Source organism: Nycticebus coucang, chromosome 3 (assembly GCF_027406575.1).
Source record: "Nycticebus coucang isolate mNycCou1 chromosome 3, mNycCou1.pri, whole genome shotgun sequence".
Taxonomy (NCBI): Eukaryota; Metazoa; Chordata; class Mammalia; order Primates; family Lorisidae; genus Nycticebus; species Nycticebus coucang.
The window spans coordinates 72,354,039-72,378,822 of NC_069782.1; the positions used below are offsets into that span (position 1 = coordinate 72,354,039).

The 24,784-nt window shown below is 48.7% G+C and overlaps 1 protein-coding gene across 7 annotated transcripts in view; it reads left to right on the top strand.

The window, feature by feature from the left end:
* Window positions 1-6,228: 6,228 nt before the first annotated feature.
* The window catches only part of CRTC1 (CREB regulated transcription coactivator 1), a 75,232-nt gene continuing 56,676 nt past the window's right edge, over window positions 6,229-24,784 (top strand). For 4 of the 7 annotated variants that reach the window (XM_053584690.1, XM_053584689.1, XM_053584692.1 and 1 more), the window contains exon 1: window positions 6,260-6,407. In XM_053584690.1, coding sequence (XP_053440665.1) covers window positions 6,282-6,407 — 126 coding nt within the window. In that variant the 5' untranslated portion in view covers window positions 6,260-6,281. Of the gene's footprint in view, window positions 6,408-24,784 lie in introns of all 7 variants that reach the window. The other 3 variants (XM_053584688.1, XM_053584691.1, XM_053584687.1) reach the window with 2 other exon arrangements.

Consider the following 24,784-nt stretch of genomic DNA (forward strand, 5'->3'; position numbering starts at 1 on the left):
CCATGAAAAATTTTAAAGATCATTAATTAAATTATTTTCAGACCAGGTTCGGTGGCTCACGCCTGTAATCCTAGCACTCTGGGAGGAAAAGGCTGGTGGATTGCTTGAGCTCAGGAGTTCCAGACCAGCCTGAGCAAGAACAAAACCCTGTCTCTACTTAAAAAAAAAAAAGAGAGAGAGAGAAAGAAAAACTAACTGCATCATGGCAGGAACCTATAGTCCTAGCTACTCAGGAGGTTGAGGCTAGAGGATCACTTGAGCCAAAGAGTTTGAGGTTGTTGTGAGCTATGACACCACAGCACTCTGCCCAAGATGAGGGAGGGAGTCTCAAAAAAAAAAAATTATTTTCAAAAGCAGTTCAAAACACAGTAAGTATATTCTTTTTTAAAACGTTTTTATGGGGCGGCGCCTGTGGCTCAGTGAGTAGGGCGCCGACCCCATATACCGAGGGTGGCGGGTTCAAACCCAGCCCCGGCCAAACTGCAACAAAAAAATAGCTGGGTATTGTGGCAGGCGCCTGTAGTCCCAGCTGTTCGGGAGGCTGAGGCAAGAGAATCGCGTAAGCCCAACAGTTAGAGGTTGCTGTGAGCTGTGTGACGCCACGGCACTCTGCCCGAGGGTGGTACAGTGAGACTCTGTCTCTACAAAAAAAAAAAAAAAAAAAAAAAAACGTTTTTATGGAGCAGCGCCTGTGGCTCAGTGAGTAAGGCGCCGGTCCCATATGCCGAAGGTGGCGGGTTCAAACCCAGCCCCGGCCAAACCGCAACAAAAAAATAGCCGGGTGTTGTGGCGGGCGCCTGTAGTCCCAGCTGCTGGGGAGGCTGAGGCAAGAGAATCGCGTAAGCCCAACAGTTAGAGGTTGCTGTGAGCCGTGTGACGCCACGGCACTCTGCCCGAGGGTGGTACAGTGAGACTCTGTCTCTACAAAAAAAAAAAAACGTTTTTATGGAGCAGCGCCTGTGGCTCAGTGAGTAAGGCGCCGGTCCCATATGCCGAAGGTGGCGGGTTCAAACCCAGCCCCGGCCAAACCGCAACAAAAAAATAGCCGGGTGTTGTGGCGGGCGCCTGTAGTCCCAGCTGCTGGGGAGGCTGAGGCAAGAGAATCGCGTAAGCCCAGGAGTTGGAGTTTGCTGTGAGCCGTGTGACGCCACGGCACTCTACCGAGGGCGGTACAGTAAAAACAAACAAACAAACAAAAAAAACGTTTTTATGAACATAATTTAAGTGTGCCTCAAAATATAAGTGTGCCGTGAAATATAAAAGGTTGAAAAACACTGTCCCAGAGGCAGTGGGAAGTGATTTATAAGTTGTGCTCTGTAACTCAGGTGAAACTCTTCATTTGGGATCAGGGTGAGCAGAGTGACCCTGGGCTGAGTGAATCTAGAGGGAGGAACCCAGCTATCCTTAGAGGTCAGTATGGGGTTTATGAGGAGGGGATCTTTGAGGTGCATTTTGAGAGATAAGTAGGAATTCATCAGGCAGAAAATACATTCGTTCAACAAACACTTCCTAACAGCCCCCTCTATGCCTTCTCTTGTGTAAATTTGGGGGACTCAGGGTAACAGAATGAACATGGATAACTATAAAATGAAGTCAGACGTGCTCAGAGGTGAACATACTTTTAGTCTCTGATCTTGGCTTAGTCAACAGGGGATCAATCTGGGAGGCAGTGGCTCATGCCTATAATTGCAGCATTTTGGGAGCCTGAGAGGGAGGATCACTTGAGCTCAAGAGTTCAGCACCAACTTGAGCAAGATCGAGATCCTGTCTCCACTAAAAATAGAAAAATTAGCCTGTGTTGCGGCATGTGCCTGTAGTTCCAGCTACTTGGTAGGCTGAGGCAGGAGGATCTCATCTCTTGAGCTCAGAAATTCCAGATTGCAGTGAGCTATAATGATGATTGCACTCTACCTGAGGGGACAGAGTGAGACTCTGCTTAAAAACCTGAAACCGGGGTGGCACCTGTGGCTCAAAGGAGTACAGCACCAGCCCCATATGCTGGAGGTGGTGGGTTCAAACCCAGCCCCAGCCAAAAACTGCAAAATAAAAAAAAAAAAAAACAAAAACAAGTGGTGCCCATAGCTCAGTGGGTAGGGCGCTGACCACATACACCCAGGCTGGTGGGTTCGAGCCCAGCCCGGGCCAGGTGGACAACGATGACAACTGAAATAAAAAATAGCTGGGCATTGTAGTGGGCGCCTGTAGTCCCAGCTACTTGGGAGGCTGAGGCAAGAGAATTGTTTAAGCCTACGATTTTAAGGTTGCTGTGAGCTGTGATGCCACTGCCCTCTACCCAGGGCAACATGGTGAGACTCTGTCTAAAAAAAAAAAAAAGAAAGAAAAAGAAAAAACCCTAGGCTGGACATGGTGGCTCACATCTGTAATCCTAGTAATCTGGGAGGCCGAGGTGGGCAGATTGCCTGAGCTCACAAGTTCGAGACCAACCTGAGCCAGAGCAAGACCTCATCTCTAAAAATAGCTGGGCGTTGTGGCAGGTGCCTGTAGTCCCAGCTACTTGGGAGCTGAAGCAAGAGAATCACTTGAGCCCAAGAGTTTGAGGTTTCTGTGAGCTGTGATGCCATGGCACTCTTCCGAGGGTGACAAAGTGAGACTCTGTCTCAGAAAACAAAGCAAAAGAAAAACAAAAACAAAAAAGAAAAGAACCACCCCCCAAACCAAACAAAGAAAACCCCAGAGGATCACTTGGTTCCCTGGAAACAGTTGTTTGAGTCAAGGGATAAGATACTGGAGGAAGGTCTCTCAAGGGGGATGCCTGAATGAGGACAAGGTGCTAGTCACAAAAGAATCTGGGGGCAAGGCCGGGTGTGGTGGCTCACACCTGTAATCCTAGCACTCTGGGAGGCCCAGGTGGGTGGACCACCTGAGCTCATGAGTTTGAGATCAGCCTGAGCAAGAGCAAGAGCAAGACCTTGTCTCTAAAAATATCCGTGTGTTGTGGTGGGCACCTGCAGTCCCAGCTACTTGGGAGGCTGAGACAAGAGAATTGCTTGAGTCCAAGAGTTTGAGGTTAATGTGAGCTGTGACACCAGGGCACTCTAACAAGGGTGACAAAAAGAGACTTTGTTGCAAATAAATAAATAAATAGAAAAAAACTAGCTGGGGGTTGTGGCGGGCATTTATAGTCCCAGCTACTCAGGAGGCTGAGATAAGGGGATTGCTTGAGCCCAAGAGTTTAAGATTGCTGTGCTGTGAGCTAGTATGCCACAGCATTCTGCCCAGGGCAACAGAGTGAGACTCTATCTCAATTAACAACAACAACAAAAAGAATCTGGGGGCAGAGTGATACAGACAGTGGGGATAGCACATGCAAAGATCTGGAGGTGGAACAGCAAGGAGTCTGGTGTGGCTGGAGTGGTGGCTCTCGGGGCTGTCAGGAAGGTCAATGTTTTTAAGTGTGATAGGAGTGTGGCATTTGTGCTGGTTTACAAGACTGTGGGTGGGTGCAAAGAGCATCGCTGGACTGCACTGGGTGGCAGCAACTCCCTTTGACGAAAGAAGAAAGCAAAAACTTCAGAGCTGAATTCTGCCTGGGTCATGGGACACTGTGGCCTTCCCTTTCTTAGGCCTGGGGGTCAGTGGAGCAAGGAGAAGGTCTTGGTTGCTGTCCAGCCATTGCACAATAAGTAGGCTGGCTGCTTCCTCTGACTCATCACCAGGGTTTAGGATGGATCAAGTTACATCAGTGCATGGGGTGAATGGAGGCTGGTGGAGAGAGCATTAGACTCTCACTTCTGCATATGTGGGCATGACCTCTTACTGTGACCAGAAGACCCCTGCCACCACTTAAATCTTTTTTCCTCTATCTTTATGTGTCAGAAACTGGCTTAGTGCAATATATGCAGGGTAACCAGCATTTATTGAGCACTTTTTATGAGCTGGGCGGTTAACACATATTAGCTTCATTTAAACCCTACAAAACTCAGTGTGTAGAAGGAAGCTGGGTTCTGTTGTAAAACTTGAGTTTTAACCCTTGAGTTCTAACCCTGGCTCTGGTGTTTAACTCGCCTTGGGCAGCTGCTGTCTCCGATCTCCATTTCCTCTGTGATCTCAAGGGATGGTGGCAAGAACTAGAAGCTGCATATGTAGCAGGCTCAGTCTCTCACATGACTCACAGAAATTGCACCTTCAGTCAGTTACAGGAACAGAAAACAGACTTCAAATCGACTTGAGCAAAAAAGGGAATAAGTTATTGGCTCGAATAACCGAAAAGGCAGGGGTGTCTAGCTTCAGGCAAGGCTGGATCCAGGAGCTCAGACAATGTCTCCCTACCTTTTGGCTGTTTTCCTCTGTGTAGTCCACTCTCTCAGCCCAGCTTTCTTTGGGTGGTGACCTCTGGCACTGAAACTTGTGTTATTCTTCAAACTAGATGCCCAAGCGAACAGGGTTATCTCTTTCTCCTGGTTCAAATAAAAGTTTGCAGATTGTTAGCCGGGTGTTGTGGCAGGCACCTGTAGTCCCAGCTACTCGGGAGGCTGAGGCAAGAGAATCGCTTAAGCCCAGGAGTTGGAGGTTGCTGTAAGCTGTGTGAGGCCACGGCACTCTACTGAGGGCCATAAAGTGAGACTCTGTCTGTACAAAAAAAAAAAAAAAGTTTGCAGATTGCATTTTATTGGGCAAGTTGGGTTACATGCTGGCTTGATCCAATTGTGATGGCCAGAACAATAAGTTATGCTGATTGGCCAAGGCTACTACTGTAGAAAGAGGCGCTTGCAGGGAGAGGGAGTGGTGAGACCAGACCCAACCACATCTCACCAAATGAAAGTCAGAATCATTGTTCCCTAAAGTTGGTTGTTGGCACCAAAAAGGGTGGGAGGAGGTAGATTCTTCTTAGGCAAAAAGTATACAAGTCTGTGAAGGTGCTCAAAATCATTTGAAAAAGACATAAAATAGGCCTGGGTGGCAATGCCCAAGACACTGGAAATGAAAATCTGTGTATTATACATGTTTAATATGGACATTTTATTAAACCATTATAAAATGTGAGTAAAAGTTATGTCCATAAATTGTTAATATCCACCCTATAATCTCCATGAGCATCCCCTCCAGCCACCCCTCACTCTAGTAAAATATGTGCTTGTTGTGCAAGAGAGCCTCCCTCAATTCCCCCATCTGACCTTCCTCCCTTCCATTGTGCTCATGCTCTTGAACCACTGGAGGCTCCTAAATATAAACTTTCAATATTGGTGGTTGAGCACCCTCTCCTTGGGAAGGGACAGCTAGATGTCAGACCCCTTCCTGCTTCCCCAGGTTACTCCCCTGGGGAGAACGTGTTCCCTCTTTCACAGCTGGGTCTAGGTGGGATTTCTGAAGCCTTCTGGTAGCACCTTGTGGTGAACCAGGGATCGATCCTCAAACAAGACTGAATTGGAGAAATACGTGCTGTAATTGTGCTTCTTTGGGGTTAAGTATCCAGGTAACAGCAACTGGTCCAATGAGAGGGGACAGGAAAAAATATTGTTAAGGATAACCTTCACGTTTATGGACTGGAGTTCAGGTTTCAGCTCAAATATCCTCCCCTTTTCAGACTGTGGTGGTTGCAATAGTCCCTCTCTAATGTATGTAGTTCTCTGGCTCTCTCATTTTCATATTATCTTCCTTGTTACATTTATCTCCATCTGAAATGTTCTTGGGTCATTTATTTGCAGTTGTGTCTGCCCCTTTACAACTGTGCACCCTTTAAGAACAGGGACCATGTCTGATTGTTCAGATCTGTATCCGTTTGCCTGGCACACACTATGTGCTCATTAATTACTCCGTGAATGTGAAAGAATCCATGAATGAATGACCAATGCTATGGACTTGTCTCAGAGCTCTGAGTCCTAGCTTAGGTTCAGCCTTGGGGTGGTATCTGTTTTTTATGAGGTTCCTGGCTCCATCCTTGTGAATTGGGAGGGTCTGGTTTAGGCTGTTTCCCTCTTAGGGGCTCCAGCAACCCAGTCCGTTCGTGAACCTTCCCAATAGCCAGGCGGCCGCTGTCCAGCGGGCCGGGCGGCAAACCACTGCGCCGGCGCCGAAATTTCCGCTCGCTCCCCCTTTCCCTCCCGGATGGCCCCGAGCGCGCGCGCTAGGGCGCGCGCATGCGTTGTCACCCGCGCACCGCGCGGCGCTCTCGTGCGCCTGCGCCGCGTTCTTGACCACCGGCGCGCCTGCGCACTGCTCGCCGCCCGTGGGCCCGACCAGCGCTTGCGCGGTGGCGCGGGCGAGTGGGGGGGCGAGGAGGTGGAGGAGGAGGAGGAGGTGGAGGAGGCGGCGGCGAGAAGATGGCGACTTCGAACAATCCGCGGAAATTCAGCGAGAAGATCGCACTGCACAATCAGAAGCAGGCGGAGGAGACAGCGGCTTTTGAGGAGGTCATGAAGGACTTGAGCCTGACGCGGGCCGCACGGGTAAGCAGGTTGCCGGCGCCGACCCTTCAGGGCCGGGGGAGGGAGAGAAGAGGGGGCGCGTGTCCGGCGCGTGCACGGGGCGGCGTGGGGGCGCGCGGCGGGGGCGGGGCTTGACACAGCCTGCTGGGGCCAGGTATCCCCACGCCTCGGGCATCGTGGGCGGGACAGGTGCCCCCACATCATTGATGCCTGACTGAGCTATATTTGCCCGGACATTATTGGTACTTGGAAGAGATAGGGACCGCTCCATCATTACTATCAGGAGGGAACAGGTGCCACTACATCATTGTTACCGAGGGGGGACAGGTGCCCCCACGTCATTGCTACCTGGGACAGGATGACACTGAGGTGGATAAGCTGGCTGCCGCTTGCAAGCACCATTGTTACCTGGAGGTGGGGGTACAGGTGCTCCTACATCTTTGCTAACTGGTGCGAGACATGTCCCCTCACATCATTGCTACCTAAGCGAGACAGGTGTCTCTATATTATTGTTACCTGAGGCCAGTGCTCGAGTTCAGGAGTGCATTTACTCCCTGGTTGTTGGGGGAGGAACAGTGTTTCTACTTGCAGACCTGAGGTGGAACAGGTATCTTTCCCTTTGGACACCTGATGGAAAGGTCAGATCCCCTCCCTGTGGTTCAGAGAGGGTTCAGGAAAGCAGATTGTGTTCAGTGCTGGAACTTGGAGTGGAAACTGTTGCCCTTCCTCATGCAGCCCGTATAGTGGGAACCAGGTGATGTTCATCATACTGGGACACGGGACAGCTGGCCACAGATGGCTCCTGCCCTCTTAGGACCAGGGTCGTGAAGGGACAGGTCTGTTCCAGGTGCCTGGGATCATTTGGTGTGCAGGGGCAAGCTAGGTTTTGCCAGACTTCTGGTTCGAAGAGCAGGTACCCTGGTAATCTCACCTGGGAAGTTACTATTGTCCTGGGGCAGGACCTTGGTTGGAGCACAGCAAAACACCCATGCATCTTGGGTGGGCCTCATTTTCCTTCCTTGTCAAGTGTATCTGGTAAGACTTTTTTCATGAGTCAAGAAGGTGAGTGAACGTATTTTGCACAGGTAGCAGTGAATCTCCATCATGTTCTCCCAGAGTGATGGAACTGCAGTCCCGTACCCTGAGACCCTGTGGAGGGTTTGGGTGGGCATTGTAGACACCTACATCCTTGGATTCAGCCACTGATCTGACTTGCCCAGGTGGACTCACCTCAGTCTTTGATTCCTCAGGTGGAACTTTCAGGTCATGTTACCTTGTAATTAGTTGCTTGTTTGTCTGCAAGACTGTGACCTTATGGGCTAGTATTTGCATACTTTTTAAATTGTTTTTGAAACAAAGTTTCACTTTGTTGCCCTCAGTAGAGTGGTGTGGTGTCATAGCTCACAGCAACTTTAAACTCTTGGGCTTAAGTGATCCTCTTGCCTCAGCCTCCTGAGTAGCTTGGGACTATGATACCCATCAGAGTGCCTGGTATTTTTCTTTTTTTCCCCCGGCTATTTTTTTTTTAAAGAGACTGGGTCTTGCTCTTGCTGAGCCTGGTCTTGAACTCCTGAACTCGAGCAATGCACTGGCCTTGGCTTTCCAGAGTGCTAGGATTACAGGCATTAGCCACTGCACCTGGCTGGATTTGTGTATTCTTTTCTATGTTCATATTGATTGAGTGTTCCCTGTCAGCAGGGGATTGCTGCAAGTGAGTGCAACACATCTGTCTAGTAGCTATATGCTTGCTCAGCATGTAGAGAAAGAGGTGGTTGGTGAATGAAATGAATGAAAGAAATAAAGTATGCAACTTGAGTATCCCCCATAGGTCAGGGCTTCTGAGATGTGAGTGTCGGCTGCTGCTTGTCTCCTGCATACAGTGTGTGCTAACATGCAGTTGGGGTCAAATATTTGTACTGTAACAGGAAGAAAAGGGGTAATACTAGATTTACAACTGTTGGCACCCTTGGAAGTCCGGTTTCTGCATGGGATTGGAAAGGGATTATTGTGGTGGAAAAAATTTCTTTAAAATAATGGTTTATTGAGATACGATTCACATATCATACAGTTTACTTGTTTAAAGTATATAGTTCACTGGTTTTTAGTATATTCACAGAGTTGTGCAATCATCACCAATCTGTGATTCCAAAACATTTTTTATCCCCCCAAAAGGAAAACCCATCTCCATTAGCAGTCACTCCCCATTTCTCCTCCCCTACCCCCGGCAACCACTAATTTATCTTCTGACTCTATGGTGTTGCCTATTCTGGGCATTTCATATAAATGAAATCATACAACATGGGGCCTTTTGAGTCTGGCTACTCTCACTCAGCGTGATGTTTTCTAGGTTCATCTGTGTTGTAGCACAGGTCAGTGTTTCATTCCTTTTTATGGCTAGGTAATATTCCATTATACAGGCATGTTATATTTGTTTATCTATTCATCAGTTGGTGGATTTAAAAAGATTCCTAAGATAAGCAGACAGTGATTCTCTTGGCCCTGGTAAACATTTTACATCTCCTTTTTTTTTCCTCCTTCTGTCTGTTTATACCTGGGGTGGTGGGGATATGGACCCTGGGCAGAGGTAGGCACACTCTTGATTTTTTTTTTTTTTTTTTGGGAGATAGAGTCTTACCTTGTCACCCTCGGTAGAATACTGTGACGTCACAGCTCACAGCAACCTCCAACTCTTGGGCTTACATGATTCTCTTGCCTCAGCCTCCCAAGTAGCTGGGACTACAGGCGCCCGCCACAACTCCGGGCTATTTTTTTTTGTTGTTGAAATTACCACTGCTGTTTTAGCTGGCCGGGGCCAGTTCGAATCCACCACTCTTGGTATATGGGGCTGGCACCCTACCCACTGGGCCACAGGCACTTCCCCATACTCTGATTTTTGAAAGAGGAGGGCAGTGCCCTTAGTTCAGTGAGTAGGGCGCTGGCCACATACCCCCATGCTGGCAGGTTCGAACCCAGTCAGGGCCAGCTGAACAACAATGACAATTGCAGCAAAAAAATAGCTGGACATTGTGGTGGGCACCTGTAGTCCCAGCTGCTTGGGAGGCTGAGGCAAGAGAATCATGTAAGCCCAAGAGTTTGAGGTTGCTGTGAGCTGCAATGCCACGGCACTTTACTGAGGGTGACATAGTGAGACTCTGTCTCAAAAAAAAAAAAAAAAGAACAGTGTTCTCTGCTGGCAGGACAATTCTACACCACCACCACCCCCAGGAGACACTTGGCAATGTCAGGAGACATTTTTGGTCATCATGACAAGCAGGTGTAGCTGGCATCTAGGGGGAGGTCAGGGGTGCTGCCAACATCCTACAGTGCACGGGATGCTCCCACCATGGAGAATAATCAAGCTCCAGAGGTCGGTAGTGTCAAGGCTGAGAAACTTTCTGTTAGAGGGTAGCATGAGGGGGTGTCAAGGTATGAGGTTTGCACCCACCCAGATGGCTGTGCCGCCTTGAGCATGGGATGGGCAAACTCATTCCCAGCCTGATTGGCCATTGCACGGGGTCAGTGGCATGTCTGCAATGCCTGATGCAGGCCAGTGAATCCACCTGATGCAGGCTTCCCTCCTGCCCTCCCTTGGTGGCTGTGGTTGTGGCACATTGCCTCTCCCTGTGGTAGACACCAGGGGTTTGTGTGCACCTATGGCCAGGTGAGGTGTGGCGTAGTGGGTACCTGCTTCTCTCTTGTGAATTCTGAAGGATAGCACACTTCTGTGTGTCTGCTCATGGTCATTGGTGCTGATGAGCACACCTGAGGTGCCCTCTTGCAGTGGAAGTCTAGTCAGCAGGCATTTGGTGAGAAGAGTAAATACTCACCAAGGGAAAGGGACCTGGGGGCTGTATTGGTGGCAGAATGGAGTGTAATGTTGGGACAGTTAGCAGGTCTTAGGGCAGAGGGGTGAGTGTATGAGTGTTCCTTCCTTGGGGAGGTATGATATGTGAAAAGAGTGATGGTGCTGTGCTATGTGACTTTGGACATGTTTCTTAACCTCTCTGCGTCTCAAGGTTGTGGACTTGTAAAGTTTAGACAGCTCATTCATTCCACCAAATGACAATTTTCATTGCCTAGAATGTTCCAGGGACCATGTTAAATGCCGGGGACCTCTGTGATGTATGAGGCATGTCAGGGCTGTGCTCTCAGGGAGCTAGTGTGGTTTTAGGTGGGACAGGAGAGAATTTCTGTAAATGCATGAAGCAGACACTCTCAGAGGATATGTACTAGGAGAAAAGCTTCATAGTAATGTGCCAGGAGTGGCAAAGGTGGGGGCCAACAAGCTGACAACGACATGGAGTACCCCCTGCTGCTCCCTGAGAACTGGGCAAGAGTGTTCTAAGTCGCGGACAGGCAAGTGCAGAGGCCCTGAGATGGGAAGGACATGGCAAGGTTGAGAATGGGCAGAGGGCTATGAGGTAGGTGTGTCTGAAGAGGGAGAAGAGAGAAAGGTGAGGCTGGATGCGCTTAGATTCCCCCCAACCAAGGGAGGGGCCCAGGGAGGATTGTGGTGATGAGTGGCCTGTTTTGCTGCTTATTTTTGAAACTGCTTTATTGAGATGTAATTTCCACAACTTTAATCCAACATTCTGTGTTTTTTGTTATATTCCCAGTTGTACAATCATCACTAGCCAACTTTAGAACACGGTCGTCACCCTAAATGGAAACCCTGTCCTTATTAGAAGTCAGTTCCCACTTCCCCTCCTCTGATAGTTCCTCACAACCACTAATCTGCTTTCTGTCTTTGTAGATTTGCCTGGATATTTCATGTAAATAGAATCATACAATATGTGGCCTTTTGTGACTGGCTTCTTTCCCTGAGCATCATGTCTTCCAGGTTCTTCCATGTTGTAACATGTATCAGTGCTTCATTCCTTTTTTTTGTTGTTGAGACAGGATCCCACCCTATGACCCTGAGCGGAGTGCAGTGGGCGTGGTAGCTCACCACAACCTCAGACTCGGGGTCCGCTGCCTCAGCCTTCAGAAGCCGCTGGGATTACAGGCGCTCGCCTGCGGCGCCCAGCTGGGGTTTTCCATTTTTTTCATGAGTCAGGGTCTCACTGTCTCTCAGGTGAGTCACGAACTCCTGAGCTCAAGTGATTCTCCGTCCTCAGCCTCCCACAGTGTTGGGATTACAGGAGTGAGCCACCGCACCCGGCCATTCATTTTTTTAAAAAACTTGTGGCAAAACAATATATAATTTACCATTTTAGCCTTTTTTTGTTTGTTTGTTTGTTTGTTTTGTTTTTGGCCAGGGCTGGGTTTGAACCCGCCATCTCCTGCATATGGGGCTGGCGCCCTACCCCTTAGAGCCACAGGTGCCGCCCACCATTTTAGCCTTTTTTAAGAGTACAGTTCAGTGGTATTCAGTACATTCACAGTGTTGTGCAATCATCACCATCCATTACTTCATTCTTTTGCACAGCTGAGTAATATTCCATTGTATGGATCTGTCACATTTTTGTCTGTTCATCTGTCCGTGGACACTTGGGTTGTTTCTACCTTTTGGCTGTTGTCACTTGTGCTACTGTGGGCATTTTTGTGTGTGTATTTTCATGGATGTGTGTCTTCATTTCCTCTGGTTCATGGGAAGTTGCTGGGTCATATGGTAATGCTCTACTTATCCATTCAAGGATGCTTATGTCCTAGCAAGATGGCTGTGTCAGTGGAATGGGCAAGAAGTGAATGGCCACTGTGGGTGTCCAGGTCACAGGGGGTGACGTTGGTGGCATTTTGACAGTACAGCTGCCTAGATGTGCTGGTAGATTGGATGGTGGGAGGCACGGGGAAGGGAGGCGTTGTGTCACCTGCTGGCCAGGGGCTGAGGACTTGCGGGCTCCTCGTATGACTTGAGCAGCTCCAGCCGTAGTACTTAGACCAGAAAAAAGTCCCAGGAACAGAGTAGTCATGGTGGCACAGCCAGATTATAGAAAGGAGTGTACTTTCCTGGTCTTACTCTGTGAAGGTGGTGGCTTTGTACAGCACAGGCAGGAGTAAAACAGGTCCCTGGGCCTCAGGCACAGTGCTGCGGTGGCTCAGGTTAGCTGAGTTGGAGCCCTCCCCCAGTCCTGGCTTTGGCACCATTTGCCTCTGTGCCGGCTGCTTCAACTGTCTGGTGCCATCTGCAGCCTCAGTACACATACAGGAGTCCCTGAGCTGTTCTGTTGAGAGGATGGGTGTGCTCCCCTTGTCACTCTGCCCACCTCCTCCACAAGGCCATCTCAAGGCCTTCCAGGTTGTGAGCTACATCCCCTGCAGTGGGATGAATGGTGGACCTTAAAAAACATTTATCTACCTCTTAATACCTGGAACCCATGAATGGGACCTTAACTGGAAAAAAGGTCTCTGCACATGTAATTAAGATAACATCAGCCTGGATTTAGGGTGGCTCTAAATAAAAAGAGAAGAGGACACAGAGATGCAGAGGAGAAGGTTGTGTGATGAAGGAGGCAGTGACTGGAGTGATGCAGCTGCAAGCCAAGGAACACTTCCAGCTACGGAGCCCCCAGCAGCTAGAAGTAAGGAAGATCCTCCCCTAGAGCCTCCAGAGGGCATATGATACCTTGACTTTGGATTTCTGGCCTCCTGAACTGTGAGGGAATAAACTTCTTTTGTTTTATGTCCCCTCTAGTTTGTGGTCATTTGCAACAACAGCTATAGGAAACTCATCCCCACCCCCCTATACACACACACACACACAGCCTGAGATAGATCTTGCAGCACCAGGTACCTTGTGGAGACAACCTCAGGATTGGGGGAATCTGAGGGTTACATCCAGGTGCACACATTAGGAGTTAATGAAAGGGTCTGGGCAGAGTGTAGGGGGACTGGTGAGAGTGTAGAGTGACAATTTGGATAAGAGTGGGGAGTGGAAGATATGGTGACCAGAGGCTTTTCAGAGAAGTGAGTAAAAGTTTGTCCCCTATATCCAAGGAGTCCTGCTGTCTGCTTGGCACCACGTAGCTTTCACTTAATCATAGATTCTTGGTGCTCACTTCTACTCAGAGAGGACAGTTCTTCTTTTGCATCATAAGGATGGAGAAACTGACACCTATGGGCATTTTCCCATCTTGGAAGAGGCAGAGCTGGCCTTAGCCCCAGGATGACTATGCAGCCATGCATCTGAAATAAGGAGTTAACACAAAATAGGCTTGGCGCCTGTAGCACAGTGGTTATGGCACCAGCCACATACACCGAGGGTGACGGGTTCAAACCCGGCCCAGGCCAATTAAACAACTGCAACAAAAAAAAGCTGGGCATTTGGGCATCAGTAGTCCCAGCTACTTGGGAGGCTGAGGCAAGAGAATTGCTTTAGCCCAAGGGTTTGAGGTTGTTGTGAGCTGTGATGCCACAGCACTTTACAAAGGGTGACATAGTGAGAGTCTGTTTCAAAAAAAAAGAAACAAACAAACCACAAACTAGATGTTGGGCACAGTAGCTCACACCTGTAATCTTAACACTCTGGGAGGCCCAGGCAAGTGAATTACTTGAGCTCAGGGGTTTGAGACCAGCCAGAGCAAGAGCAAGACCCAATCTCTACTGGAAAACAGAAAAAAACACAAAAAATCCCACAAATTAGGCTGTTGTGGTGGCTCACACCTGTAATCCTAGCATTCTGGGAGGCTGAGGCGGGAGGATTGCTTTATGTCAGAAGTTTGAGACACTGCTGAGCAAGAGTGAGACCTCGTCTCCTTAGAAAATAGCAAAATTAGCCAGACATGGTGGTACACACTGTTGTCCTAGCTATTCAGAAGGATGAGGCAGGAGGGTCACTTGGGCCCAGGAGTTTGAGGCTGTAGTAAGATTGATGATGTCACTGCACTCTTGCCAGGGCTACAGAGTGAGAGCTTGTCTTTTTTTTTTTTTTTTTTTTTGTTAGATTCTCAAGCTGTTGTCCTGGGTAGAGCGCTGTGGCATCACAGCTCACAGCAACCTGCAACTCCTGGGCTTAAACGATTCTCTTGCCTCAGCCTCCCAAGTAGCTGGGACTACAGGTGCCCACCACAACACCTGGCTATTTTTTGGTTGTAGTTGTCATTGTTGTTTGGCAGGCCTGGGCTGGATTTGAACCCACCAGCTGTGGTGTATGTGTTTGGCGCTTTAGCCAGTTGAGCTACAGGCGCCGAGCTGAGAGCTTGTCTTAAAAAACCAAAACCAAAAAAACCCTAGACAAACTAGAACCTCCTATTGTTTGGCAGAGCCTACATGCACCCTCCCACCCCACCCTGGCCTTGTTTTTTTTTTTGTGTGACTCAGTTTTCTGAGTTAAACCTTTTGTTTCTTCTGCAACCTTGGCCTGAGAAGCATCATTTTCTGCTATTAATTGTTGTAGTCTTGGAGGGGTTGGCTGTGTAGCGCTGTCACATGAACCTTTGTGCATGGCCCAGGGTTGTTCTCACATTTGTCAGGTCTCGACCAGGTCAGGTACCACTTCTCCATTGCCAGCACAGAACAAACTTCTCAGTTAATCTGATGGGTTGCCATTTGGAAGGAGTCCTCTCAAGGTAGCCCAGCCCTATTCCAGGCGTTCTCATTCATGCATCCCACAGGTGACTGCTGAGTGGCCCCGCACAGGCCCCAGGGTTTGTGCCGAGAACTTTTCCTAAAGCTAGTCATGTCTAGTCAGGAGGCAGATCTTAGATCCATTTAGTGCATTTAGTGTCTTTGTTTTTTTTCTTTTACTTTTTTTTGAGACATAGTCTTACTTTCCCACCTTAAGTAGAGTGCCATGGTGTCATCATAGCTCACAGCAATCTGAAACTCCTGGGCTCAAATGAACCTCTTGCCTCAGCCTCCCGAGTAGCGGGACTACAGGCGACTAGTTTTTCTGTTTTTAGTAGAGATGGGACTTGCTTTTGCTCAGGCTGGTCTTGACTTCTGAGCTCAGGCAGTTCACCTGCCTTGGCCTCCTAGAGTGCTGGGATTATAGGCATGAGCCATTGAGCCTGGCCTTCTTTTACTTTTTAAAAGATGGAGTTTAAATTCATGTAAAATTAACCATTTCAATATACAATTCAGTGGCATTTAGTGCAGTCACACTGTTGTATGGCCACCAGCTCTGTCTAGTTCTAGAACATTTTCATATCTCCAAAAGAAAACCCTGTCCCTATTAGCAGTCACTCCTTATTCCTCTCCGCCCAGCCCCTCGTTGCTACTGATCTCTCTGTCTCTGGATTTGCTTGTTCTAGACATTTCATATTAATGGAGTCATGCACTATATGGCTTCTTTCACTCAGCATCAGATTTTCATTGTAGCAGGTGTCAGCTCTTCATTCCTTTTTATGGCTGGATAGTATCCCATTGCCTGAATGGACCACATTCTTTTTGTGTATTGTGTGTTTTTGGCTATTGAGAATCATGCTGCTACAGTCAGATACAAGGATAGGTTTGAGTCCCTGTTATCTGTTCTTTGGGGCAGATACTCAGGAGTGGAATTGCTGTGCATATGATTCAGTTAGGTGGCAGGTATTCAGAGGAGTGTCAGGTATGCAGTGGCTGGGCCCACCTGCTCTGGGGAATCCAGGAAGGCTTTGTGGATCTGCAGGGTCGGTCGAACCAGGAGTGGCACGGCTGGGCAAGTGGGGGAGTGAGTGTCACTGGCTGAGGAGTGCTGCAGCTTCTCCCTCTGCAGCTTCTCCCTCAGTGGCTTTCTCACTTTCTTGATTGTGATCCATAGTTAGTTAGTTGTTTTCTCTGGTGTCCCAGCACCCACCACCAAACATGCAATCAAAACAAATTTTTTCTTCTCTTTTTTTTTTTTTTTTTTAGAGACAGAGTCTCACTTTATTGCCCTTGGTGGGGTGCCGTGGCGTCACAACTCACAGCAACCTCCAACTCCTGGGCTTAGGAGATTCTCTTGCCTCAGCCTCCCTAGTAGCTGGGACTACAGGTGCCCACCACAATGCCTGGCTGTTTTTTGTTGCAGTTTGGCCGGGGCAGGGTTCGAACCCTCCACCCTCAGTATATGGGGCCGGCGCCCTACCCACTGATCCACAGGCGCCACCCCAAAACCAGTTTTTTCATGGATCCCAAATCTTACTGTGTGCAGGCAAGTTGATACGGACTATTCTGTTAATTTTGTTTTGTTTGAGATAATGTCTTACTGTCTTGCCTAGGCTGGAATGCAGTGGCACCATCATAGTTCACTCTGACCTCTTAACTCTGGGCTCAAGGGATCCTCCCAACTCAGCTTCCCAAGTAGCTAGGACTGTAGGCGCAGTACCATCTCTGGCTCATTTTTAAAAATAAATTTAGGTATAAGGTCTTGCTCTGGTGTCCAGGCTGGTCTCAAACTCCTGTCCTCAAGCAATTGTCTCACCTGGGTTTCCCCAATGCCGGGATTATAGGTGTGAGCCACCGTGCCAGGTGCTGTTTTATTTAATAAAAGTGCTAGTCGGGGCCAGGTATTATGGCATACCTGTAGTCCTAGCTACCTGGGAGGCTGATGTGGGAGGATTGCTTAAACCCAGGAGTTAAAGGCTGCAGTGAGCTGTGGTCACGTACCTGCACTCCAGTCTGGGTGACAGAGTGAGATCCTGTTTCAGAAAAAAAAAAAAATGCTAGTTTGGTCCCACTGAGTCAATATTTTAACTTACCAATCCAAGTTTCTACAAACTATACCTATTTTTGTAAATAAAATTGTATTAGAGTATAGCCACGCCCATTCCTTTGTTGTCAGTGGCTAATTTTCTGGACCCTTGCATAATATCATGCAGCAGAGAATGTATGGCCCACAGAGCTGAATATATTTGCCATCTGGCTGTTCACAGAAGGAATATGCTGGTCTCTGTTCCAGAGGGTCTCTCCTGTAGTTTGAGACCCACTGACCTAGAACAACAAGAAAGATTGGCAGTGCATAGTTAGGAGGGAGAGCAAGGCAGGGGCATTTCTTCTGCTTTGGGTGGCCTCTGAACCACCTGGGAGTTGAGGGATACAGACTCCCAGGCTCCCTGTGATTCATTCTGCTTCTAATGGTCTGGGGTGGAGGCTGGAATTTCAAGTGAGGGTCTGGGGACTCTGTAGTACACACCTTGCTTGGAGGCCTGTGCATCTGGGTAACCCAGGACTGAGCTAGATGGAAGAGAAAGTCAGTCTTGGGTGGGGGGATGCCAGCTGGCCAGCTCTAGGTTGATGACATGGTGGTCGTCATTGAGCTAATAGCTAGGGAAGGTTTTCCCTGCCACTGTCCTCAAGGTTGTCATGGTTCCAATCTTGGCCAGTCATATACCTTCTGCCTCTTGGGCTTCTGTCTATGTAGTGGGCTTTCCTGTCCTTGCACACAGGACTAGGCAGGGTTACTTAGGTCAGAGCCCCAAAGCTGGTTGTTTTTGCCAGGGACTTTCTGGTTTCAGCTTGGGGCTCTGTGAGATAGACTGAAAACCGTGCTTTGAGTCAGGATTTGAGTCCTTGGTAGAGGGAGGGTGTTTCTTATTAAACACCCCTTGGCTTATAGGGGGTGGGGGAGACTGAGGCCCAGAGGGCAAATGTCACAGAGCTCTAGAGCTGAGAGAGCTGGCATCTGACCCAGGTTGGATCAAAAGTAGCCTGTACTTTTTCTACTGTGTCATGCAGCTGTGAGAGTTTGCTGGCTGGGTGGGGTGGAGTGGGGTAGGATGTTATAGGCTATTGGAACCCTGTGTTTGCTCTCAAGAGTGTAGACTGCTTGGGGAGGGTAATGGAGGGGGAGGTGGGGCAGGAGGTAGAGTCCAGAGCTGGGCCCTGGGTGTGAGCAATGGGGAGCCACAGAAGGTTCTAGTGGGATAGCAACATTAGTGGTGGTGAGGATACAGGGAGTGGGCAGGAGCTGGTCTTGCTAGAGTCCATATGTTCATGCCCAGTGTTTTTCTGTACTTCTAAGAGAGAACCTGTTGCCGCCTCCCTTTGCAAGATTTGTAATCAAGACACAGGAGGTTACCCAGCTCATGGTGTGGGGAGGAGCTGAGCTTTGAACCTGGATCTGACTCCAGGGTTCACATTTTTCTTAAGCTAAAAGTAGAAGACCCTGTCATTGCTGAGCTTCAGTCCATGCTCATCTGTTGAGAAACATATAGGTTGTCCTGGTTTGAGAACCCTGCATTTCTTACATTGGTCCCTGTATGTGTATGTGTGTCCCAGGCTCTCCAGCGCACATGCCTGGGAATGGACCCATCTGTGTATTCCTGTGCCCCCTGCAGTAGGAAGGAGGGTGCAGTAGCTTGAGGTGTGCCACTCAAAGAGGATTATTTGGGGAGGTAATAGTGACAGTGGGGCTCCCAGGCTGTTCTGGGAGCCAGAGACGAAGGTGTGGGCACAGAGAGTTCTGCCCTTGCTTGGAGCTTATGGGATGAAACAGCCCCACCCCCCACCCCCATTCTGGCTGGGGTATGTCTCTGACCCCCTGTCCTCCCCTTGTTCATGTCCTTCATGACCCCAGGGCAGAGGAGGGTACCCTATTCCAGCCAGGTGTGGCTGTGGTGCCACCAACTGGATAGGGGTCCAGATGTGCAACCAAGGAAGCTGCCACATGTCTTAAGGGCCAGGGATATGAAGAGTCTATATTTTTTATTTGCCAAACTGAAGCAAAGCTTGGTCCAGGCCACTTCCTGGGGTTCTCAGATGGGCATGGAGGGGAGAGAGAGTGTAGGAGGATTCTGCAGCACTCATGCCATAGGGAGGGCAGCCCCATAAGTGTCTGGTCAGGGTCAAACAGCAGGCCTTAGTCCACTCTCTGCTCTGGGTTAGTTTAGACCTGGATATTCCTTCTGGGTTCTGCTCTCTTTTTTGTGAAGTAGGTGTCACAGCGGTCTCTGCCTTGTCAGATCATGGTGAGACTTGGATAAGTTAAGGTATGTGGCGAGGGTGGATGGTGGCACCCCAGATGCTCATTGGTGGCGAACACAGATGCTCATTGTGTGTTTGCAGCAGTTAAGATGCTGGAGTGTATACACCACACACATGGGGCAGGTGTTTAGTCCTTGTGCTTGACAGAGACACAGCAGGCATGTGAGAAGGGCTTGGCCTATACACAGCGAACATTCTGCAGGTGTGCATCGGCAGCCATGAGAGCAGGTTCTGCAGTCTGTCCTCCCTGTGGGCAGGCCTGTCCCTGGTCCTGAAGGGGAGAGCAGCACGACAGTCCTCCTGGATTTTGATTGTGTTGGGCAAACTCTGAGTCTGTCCTGACTCTAATGGACTGTTCCTGGGTGGACCTTTAGGATGGGGCGGGCCTAGGGCAATGTGGTGGTACCCATCACCACATTGCCTTAGGCCTGCTCCCAGCCAGAGTGCTCATACCCATTCCCTGAGCACCCTGAGGGAAAACATAAGATTTGCCAGGGTGGCCCAGTGAGGTCTCCTTGCACTGGTCAGAGTTTGAACTGGAAAGTCCATTCCTTCAGTCAGTCACTGTTTACTAAGCACCCCCTTGTGTGTTGGGCCCTGGGGGCACCTTGCAGAACAAGTCAACTGAAGATTCTGCCTTAGGGAGTGCACAGAGAAGCCACCTCAATAGCCAGCTGGCCCTGGCCCCTGAAGTCATGCTGGTGAGCAGTGGGAAAAGCCTGGTGATACCCTTTGGGTAGCAGTGAGGGTTTGGAGTCTATTCTCAGGGTGATTGGCACTTGGGAAGGTTTTGAACAGGGAGTGACATGAAATTTATGTTTATCAAAGATCTCTCTTGCATGCTGTGCTGTATGGGGACAGGACTGGGAGGAACAAGGGCAGGAACAGCAGGACACCTGGGAGGGGGCCAGAGCATATGTTCCCCAGGAGATGGTGGGTGTTGGAGGCGGGGGGGGGGGTCATTGGACCTTGGGGAAGGTGGATGCTTGGCCCAAGGGCACCAATTCATACTTGGCAGAAGGCCTGAGTCTCCAGGAGGGGTGGCAAGAGCTGTGTCTTTGCTCTCTGGTGGCCCTCACACTGAGGAAAGTCAATTCTGCAGAAGCAGAGAGAGTCTTTGGATCCAGATTTCATATGTGAAAGCCTCCCTTTTCTGTACTTGGGTACACCCTGCCCATCCCCAGAGTTTTGCCCTGTGGTGGGGAGTGTTCAGTCCAGAGGGCTGAGTCTGCATGGAAGGACGGCTTGTGTGTTACCAGATTAGTGTGCTAATACCCTGTTCCTGTATACCAGCCGCCCAATCCCTCATCTGAACACCCCATCTCTGTATTTCAAATAGCCTTTTCCCAAAGAGCACCCTGTGGATCTTGGGGGGGCTCCCTGTCAAGGGAGTGAAGCTTTCCTGAGAACTGTGTGACTTTTTAAAAAATTTTAAATAAAAAAATCATTTATGTTTCAAAACTTTCATTAAAATTGAAAACAGAAACACCAAAACACTTCCGTTTTCCTCTGCATCTGGCACGACTCACCTGGGTGCAGAGGATGGATGAGAGCATGCCAACTGGTCACTCGCCCAGAAATCTCTGGGAGGAAGTGTCAGCACAACCAGGCAGGGTGCCTGGGGCTGACTCTGCAAGGCTGGCTGACCCTCAGGCTGGGGACACAGAGGCTGAGCAAGGAGGTTGAGTGTGTCTGCAAAGACACACATTGTCTGCCTTCCCAGGCTCCAGCGGAAGGGGGCCTGCCCCAAGCTTGGAGGGGCTCCCGTGTCTGCTTCTGCTTTTCTCAAGCCACAGAAGACAGAAGTCCCTGCTGCCCTTTTCTGTGGGTCTTTTTGTATCTGTGAGCATCCTGTTTCCATTGCGCTGTGGGAATCCCTTCTGTCCTCCCAGGCTAGCGAGTTTGGAGGCTGTAATTAGGACACGAGCGGCTCATTAAATCATCACAGAATAAATGTACAGACCCCAGGGGTGATTTATAGTCCTGGCTGCCTGTCTTTGCCCCCAGGCGGCCTAGGCCTTTGTTCTGCTAATTCCTTCACTGCTGGCTCAGCAAAGGCTGTGGGAGGAGCATCCAGGGTCAGCAGAGGGCGGGAGTGGGGGCTCCCTGTCTGGGGACACTTGTACCCAAGACTCCTGCCCTGGGGCCTCTAGCACCTAGCCAGGTGGCTTGTCATACTCACTCCTCTGTGTGCCTCTGCCGGCTCCTGCCAAATGATTCCTCCTCGTCCTATGGATTAGTCAGTGTGCCCCATGCAGGGTACTTAGCCCCATGCCTGACCCTGGTGCGCCTCATGGGATGGCTGCTTGCCCAAGGCTGGTAGTCAAGGTACCACTGAGGTAACAGTGAGGGCAAGATCATACCTCGTTCACCTTTGTGCCATGGCCCAGCATATGACAGACGTTACTCTGCAGCTTATGAATCATCCATTTAGTTTCCTTTGGGGGAGTATTCATTTCCTTTAACTTTTCTTTTAGGAATAGTATTTTAGACTTTGTAAAAAGTTGTGGAGACAGTGTAGAAAGTCCATGTGCCTCTTCACCTGGCTTCCCTCACTGTGAACGTCGCATGTGACTTGGGTGTGATGGTCAAACCAGGATCTTGAGTTGGTTGTCACAGAAATGAAGTACTTATTTTCTTCTAATATTTTTCTTTTTAAAAAATTCTAAAATACACATAACACAAAAGTTACCATCTTAATCTTTTTAAGTGTATGATTCCGTGGCATTGTGTTCACACTACTGGGCAACCATCACTACCATCTATCTTCAGAGCTTTCTCACTTTCCCAAACTGAAACTTAGTTTCCTTTGCATTATTAACTCTCTACATCTTCTCCTCCCCTTCAGCCTTGGTACCCACCTTTCTGCTTTGATCTCTGAATTTGGGAACTCTGGGCACCTCATCTAAGTGGAATCACAAAGTATCTGTCCTTATGTGTGTGGTTTATTTCACCTAGCATATGTCCTCAAGGTTCCTCCACATTGTAACATGTCAGAACTAACTTCCTTTTTAAGGCTGAATGTTATTCCATTGTATGGATGGACCATATTTCCTTTATTCATTTGTCTGTTGACGGACAACTTGGGTTGTTTCCACCATTTGGCTGTTGTGCATAGTGCCGTTATGAACATTGGTGTACAAATATCTCTGTGAATTCCTACTTTGAATTTTTTGGGGTATATTCCCAGACATAGGATTGTGGGATCATGTGGTAATTCTGTGTTCAATTTTTAGGAACTGCCATGGTGTTCTCCAATAGTAACTGTTTTACATTCCTGTCAGCAATGTGCAAGGGTTCTGATTTCTCTACATCCTCATCAACACTTACTTTCTGTTTTGTTTCTCTTTTGATCATAGTCATCCTAGTGAGTGTAAATTGTTAAGGTGGTTTTGATTTGGATTTCCTAATGAATAGTGATGTTGGGCATCTTTTCCTGTGCTTATTGGCCATTTGAGTATCTTCTTTGGAGAAATGTTTATTCAAGTCCATTAGTGGTTTTTCTTTTTGTTGTTCTGTTTTAAGAGTTCTTTATATATTCTGGATATTAATTCCTTATTAGCGATACGATTTGCAAATATTTTCTCCCATTCCATGGGAATGGGGCCTTTTCACTCATTTGATTGTGTCCTTTGATGCACAAATGTTTTTAATTTTGGCAAAGTCCAGTGTATGTATTTTTTCTTTTGTTTCCTGTGCTTTTGGTGTCAGATCCAAGAAATCATTGCCAAATCTAGCGTTATGAAGCTTTTCCTCTGTTTTCTTCTTCGAGTTTTATAGTTTTAGCGTATGTGGTTTTAGTTTTATAGTTTTAGTTATGTAGTTACAGTTTTAGTTGTTTAGTTCTACGGTTTAATTTTAAGTCTTTGATCTGTTTTGAGTTAATTTTTGTATGTGGTGTTAGGTAAGGGTCTGACTTCATGTCTTTTTTGTTTTGTAATTCTTGTGTTGTGTGTTTTGTTTTGTTTGAGACAGAATCTCTCTCTTATGCCCAAGCTAGAGTGCAGTGGCATAATCCTAACTCACTGCAACCCCAAACTCCTGGGGTTGATCCTCTTTGCCACAGCCCCCAGAGTAGCTGGGACTACAGGTGTGCACTACTATGTAGAGCTGGGGTCTTGTAGTCTTCCTCAGTTTGGTGTAAAATTCCTGGCTTTAAGGGATACTTCTGCCTTGGCTTCTCAAAGTGCTGGGGTTGGGAGGCACCTGTGGCTCAGTGGGTACGGCACCAGCCCCATATACTGAGGGTGGTGCGTTCAAACCTGGCCCCAGCCAAACTGCAACAAAAAATAGCTGGGCATTGTGGCGGGTGCCTATAGTTCCAGCTACTCGAGAGGCTGAGGCAAGAGAATCACCGCTTAAGAGTTGGAGGTTGCTGTGAGCTGTGTGACTCCACGGTACTCTACTGAGGGCAATAAAGTGAGACTCTGTCTCTAAAAAAAAAAAGAAAGGAAAAGAAACCCATTTCTTTATTTATAAACAAAACAGATCACTGGTCTAACAGTAAGTACTGAGTTAGCAGAACTTATTAACATTAGTGTAACTATAGTTAGTATGCAATCCCCCTTTGCTAAATTTGATGGGCTTTAAATAAATAAAAATAAAACACGCACGTTGGGAGGCCAAGGCAGGAGGATCACTTAAAGCCAGAAATTCAAGACCAGCCTGGGCAACACAGTGAGGGGACTTTTCTTGTAGAGGGAGGTCTTTCCCTCTAGGCATTGAGTCAAGTCATGCAGTTGCTGAGCCAGAGTGAGGGGCAGTAGGAACAAGTTGGCCTTGGTGGCCCAGGCCTGAGCTAGCCCAGGATCTGCAGCCTGCTGGATGCCCAGGGCTGGCTTCGACACAGGGCATAAGGGGACTGATGTTGCGCATCCACTCCTGGGGTGTGGGGCAGGGGAGCTGGCTGATACATTGCCAGCTGGGAATCCAGCCCCTGGGTTGTCGGCACTTCTAGCGTTTCAGGAGAAGACAGCAATTCTGATGTTTAAGTTAATTAAAAAAAAAAAAAAAAAGTAAAAGTTGGCCACCAGTAAGCATTTTAAAAAAAAATGCTTCTCAGATCTCAGGAAGGCCACAGCTGGGGCCGGCCAGCCTTTTGCCTGCCAGGTTACAGGCTCCAACATGGGCCAGCTGGCTCGAGGGCCTCTGGGCTGCAGTGGATAGGTGGCCATGCCTCTTCTGGGGTGGGTGCCAGGTGGTCCTGCCTGTGAGGGTGTGCGATGGGTGAGGAGCGCAGGATTGAGGGTCTCGGATGGGCAGTTGGTGTTCTCTTCCTTGTATACATGTAGGGCTGTGGCTGCTTCCTGGTTAGATGGCACTGGGGTGGGGACTGCTCTGAGCATCCCGCACTTACCCTTAACTGCCAGAACTTTGGGAATGATTTTTTTTTTTTTTTTGAGATAGAGTTTCACTATGTCGCCCTTCGTAGAGTGCAGTGGCGTCACAGCTCCTAGCAACCTCAAACCCCTGGGCTTAAGAGATTCTCCTGCCTCAGCCTCCCAAGTAGCTGGGACTACAGGGACCCGCCACAATGCCTGGCTGTTTTTTGGTTGCAGTTTCCATTGTTGTTTGGC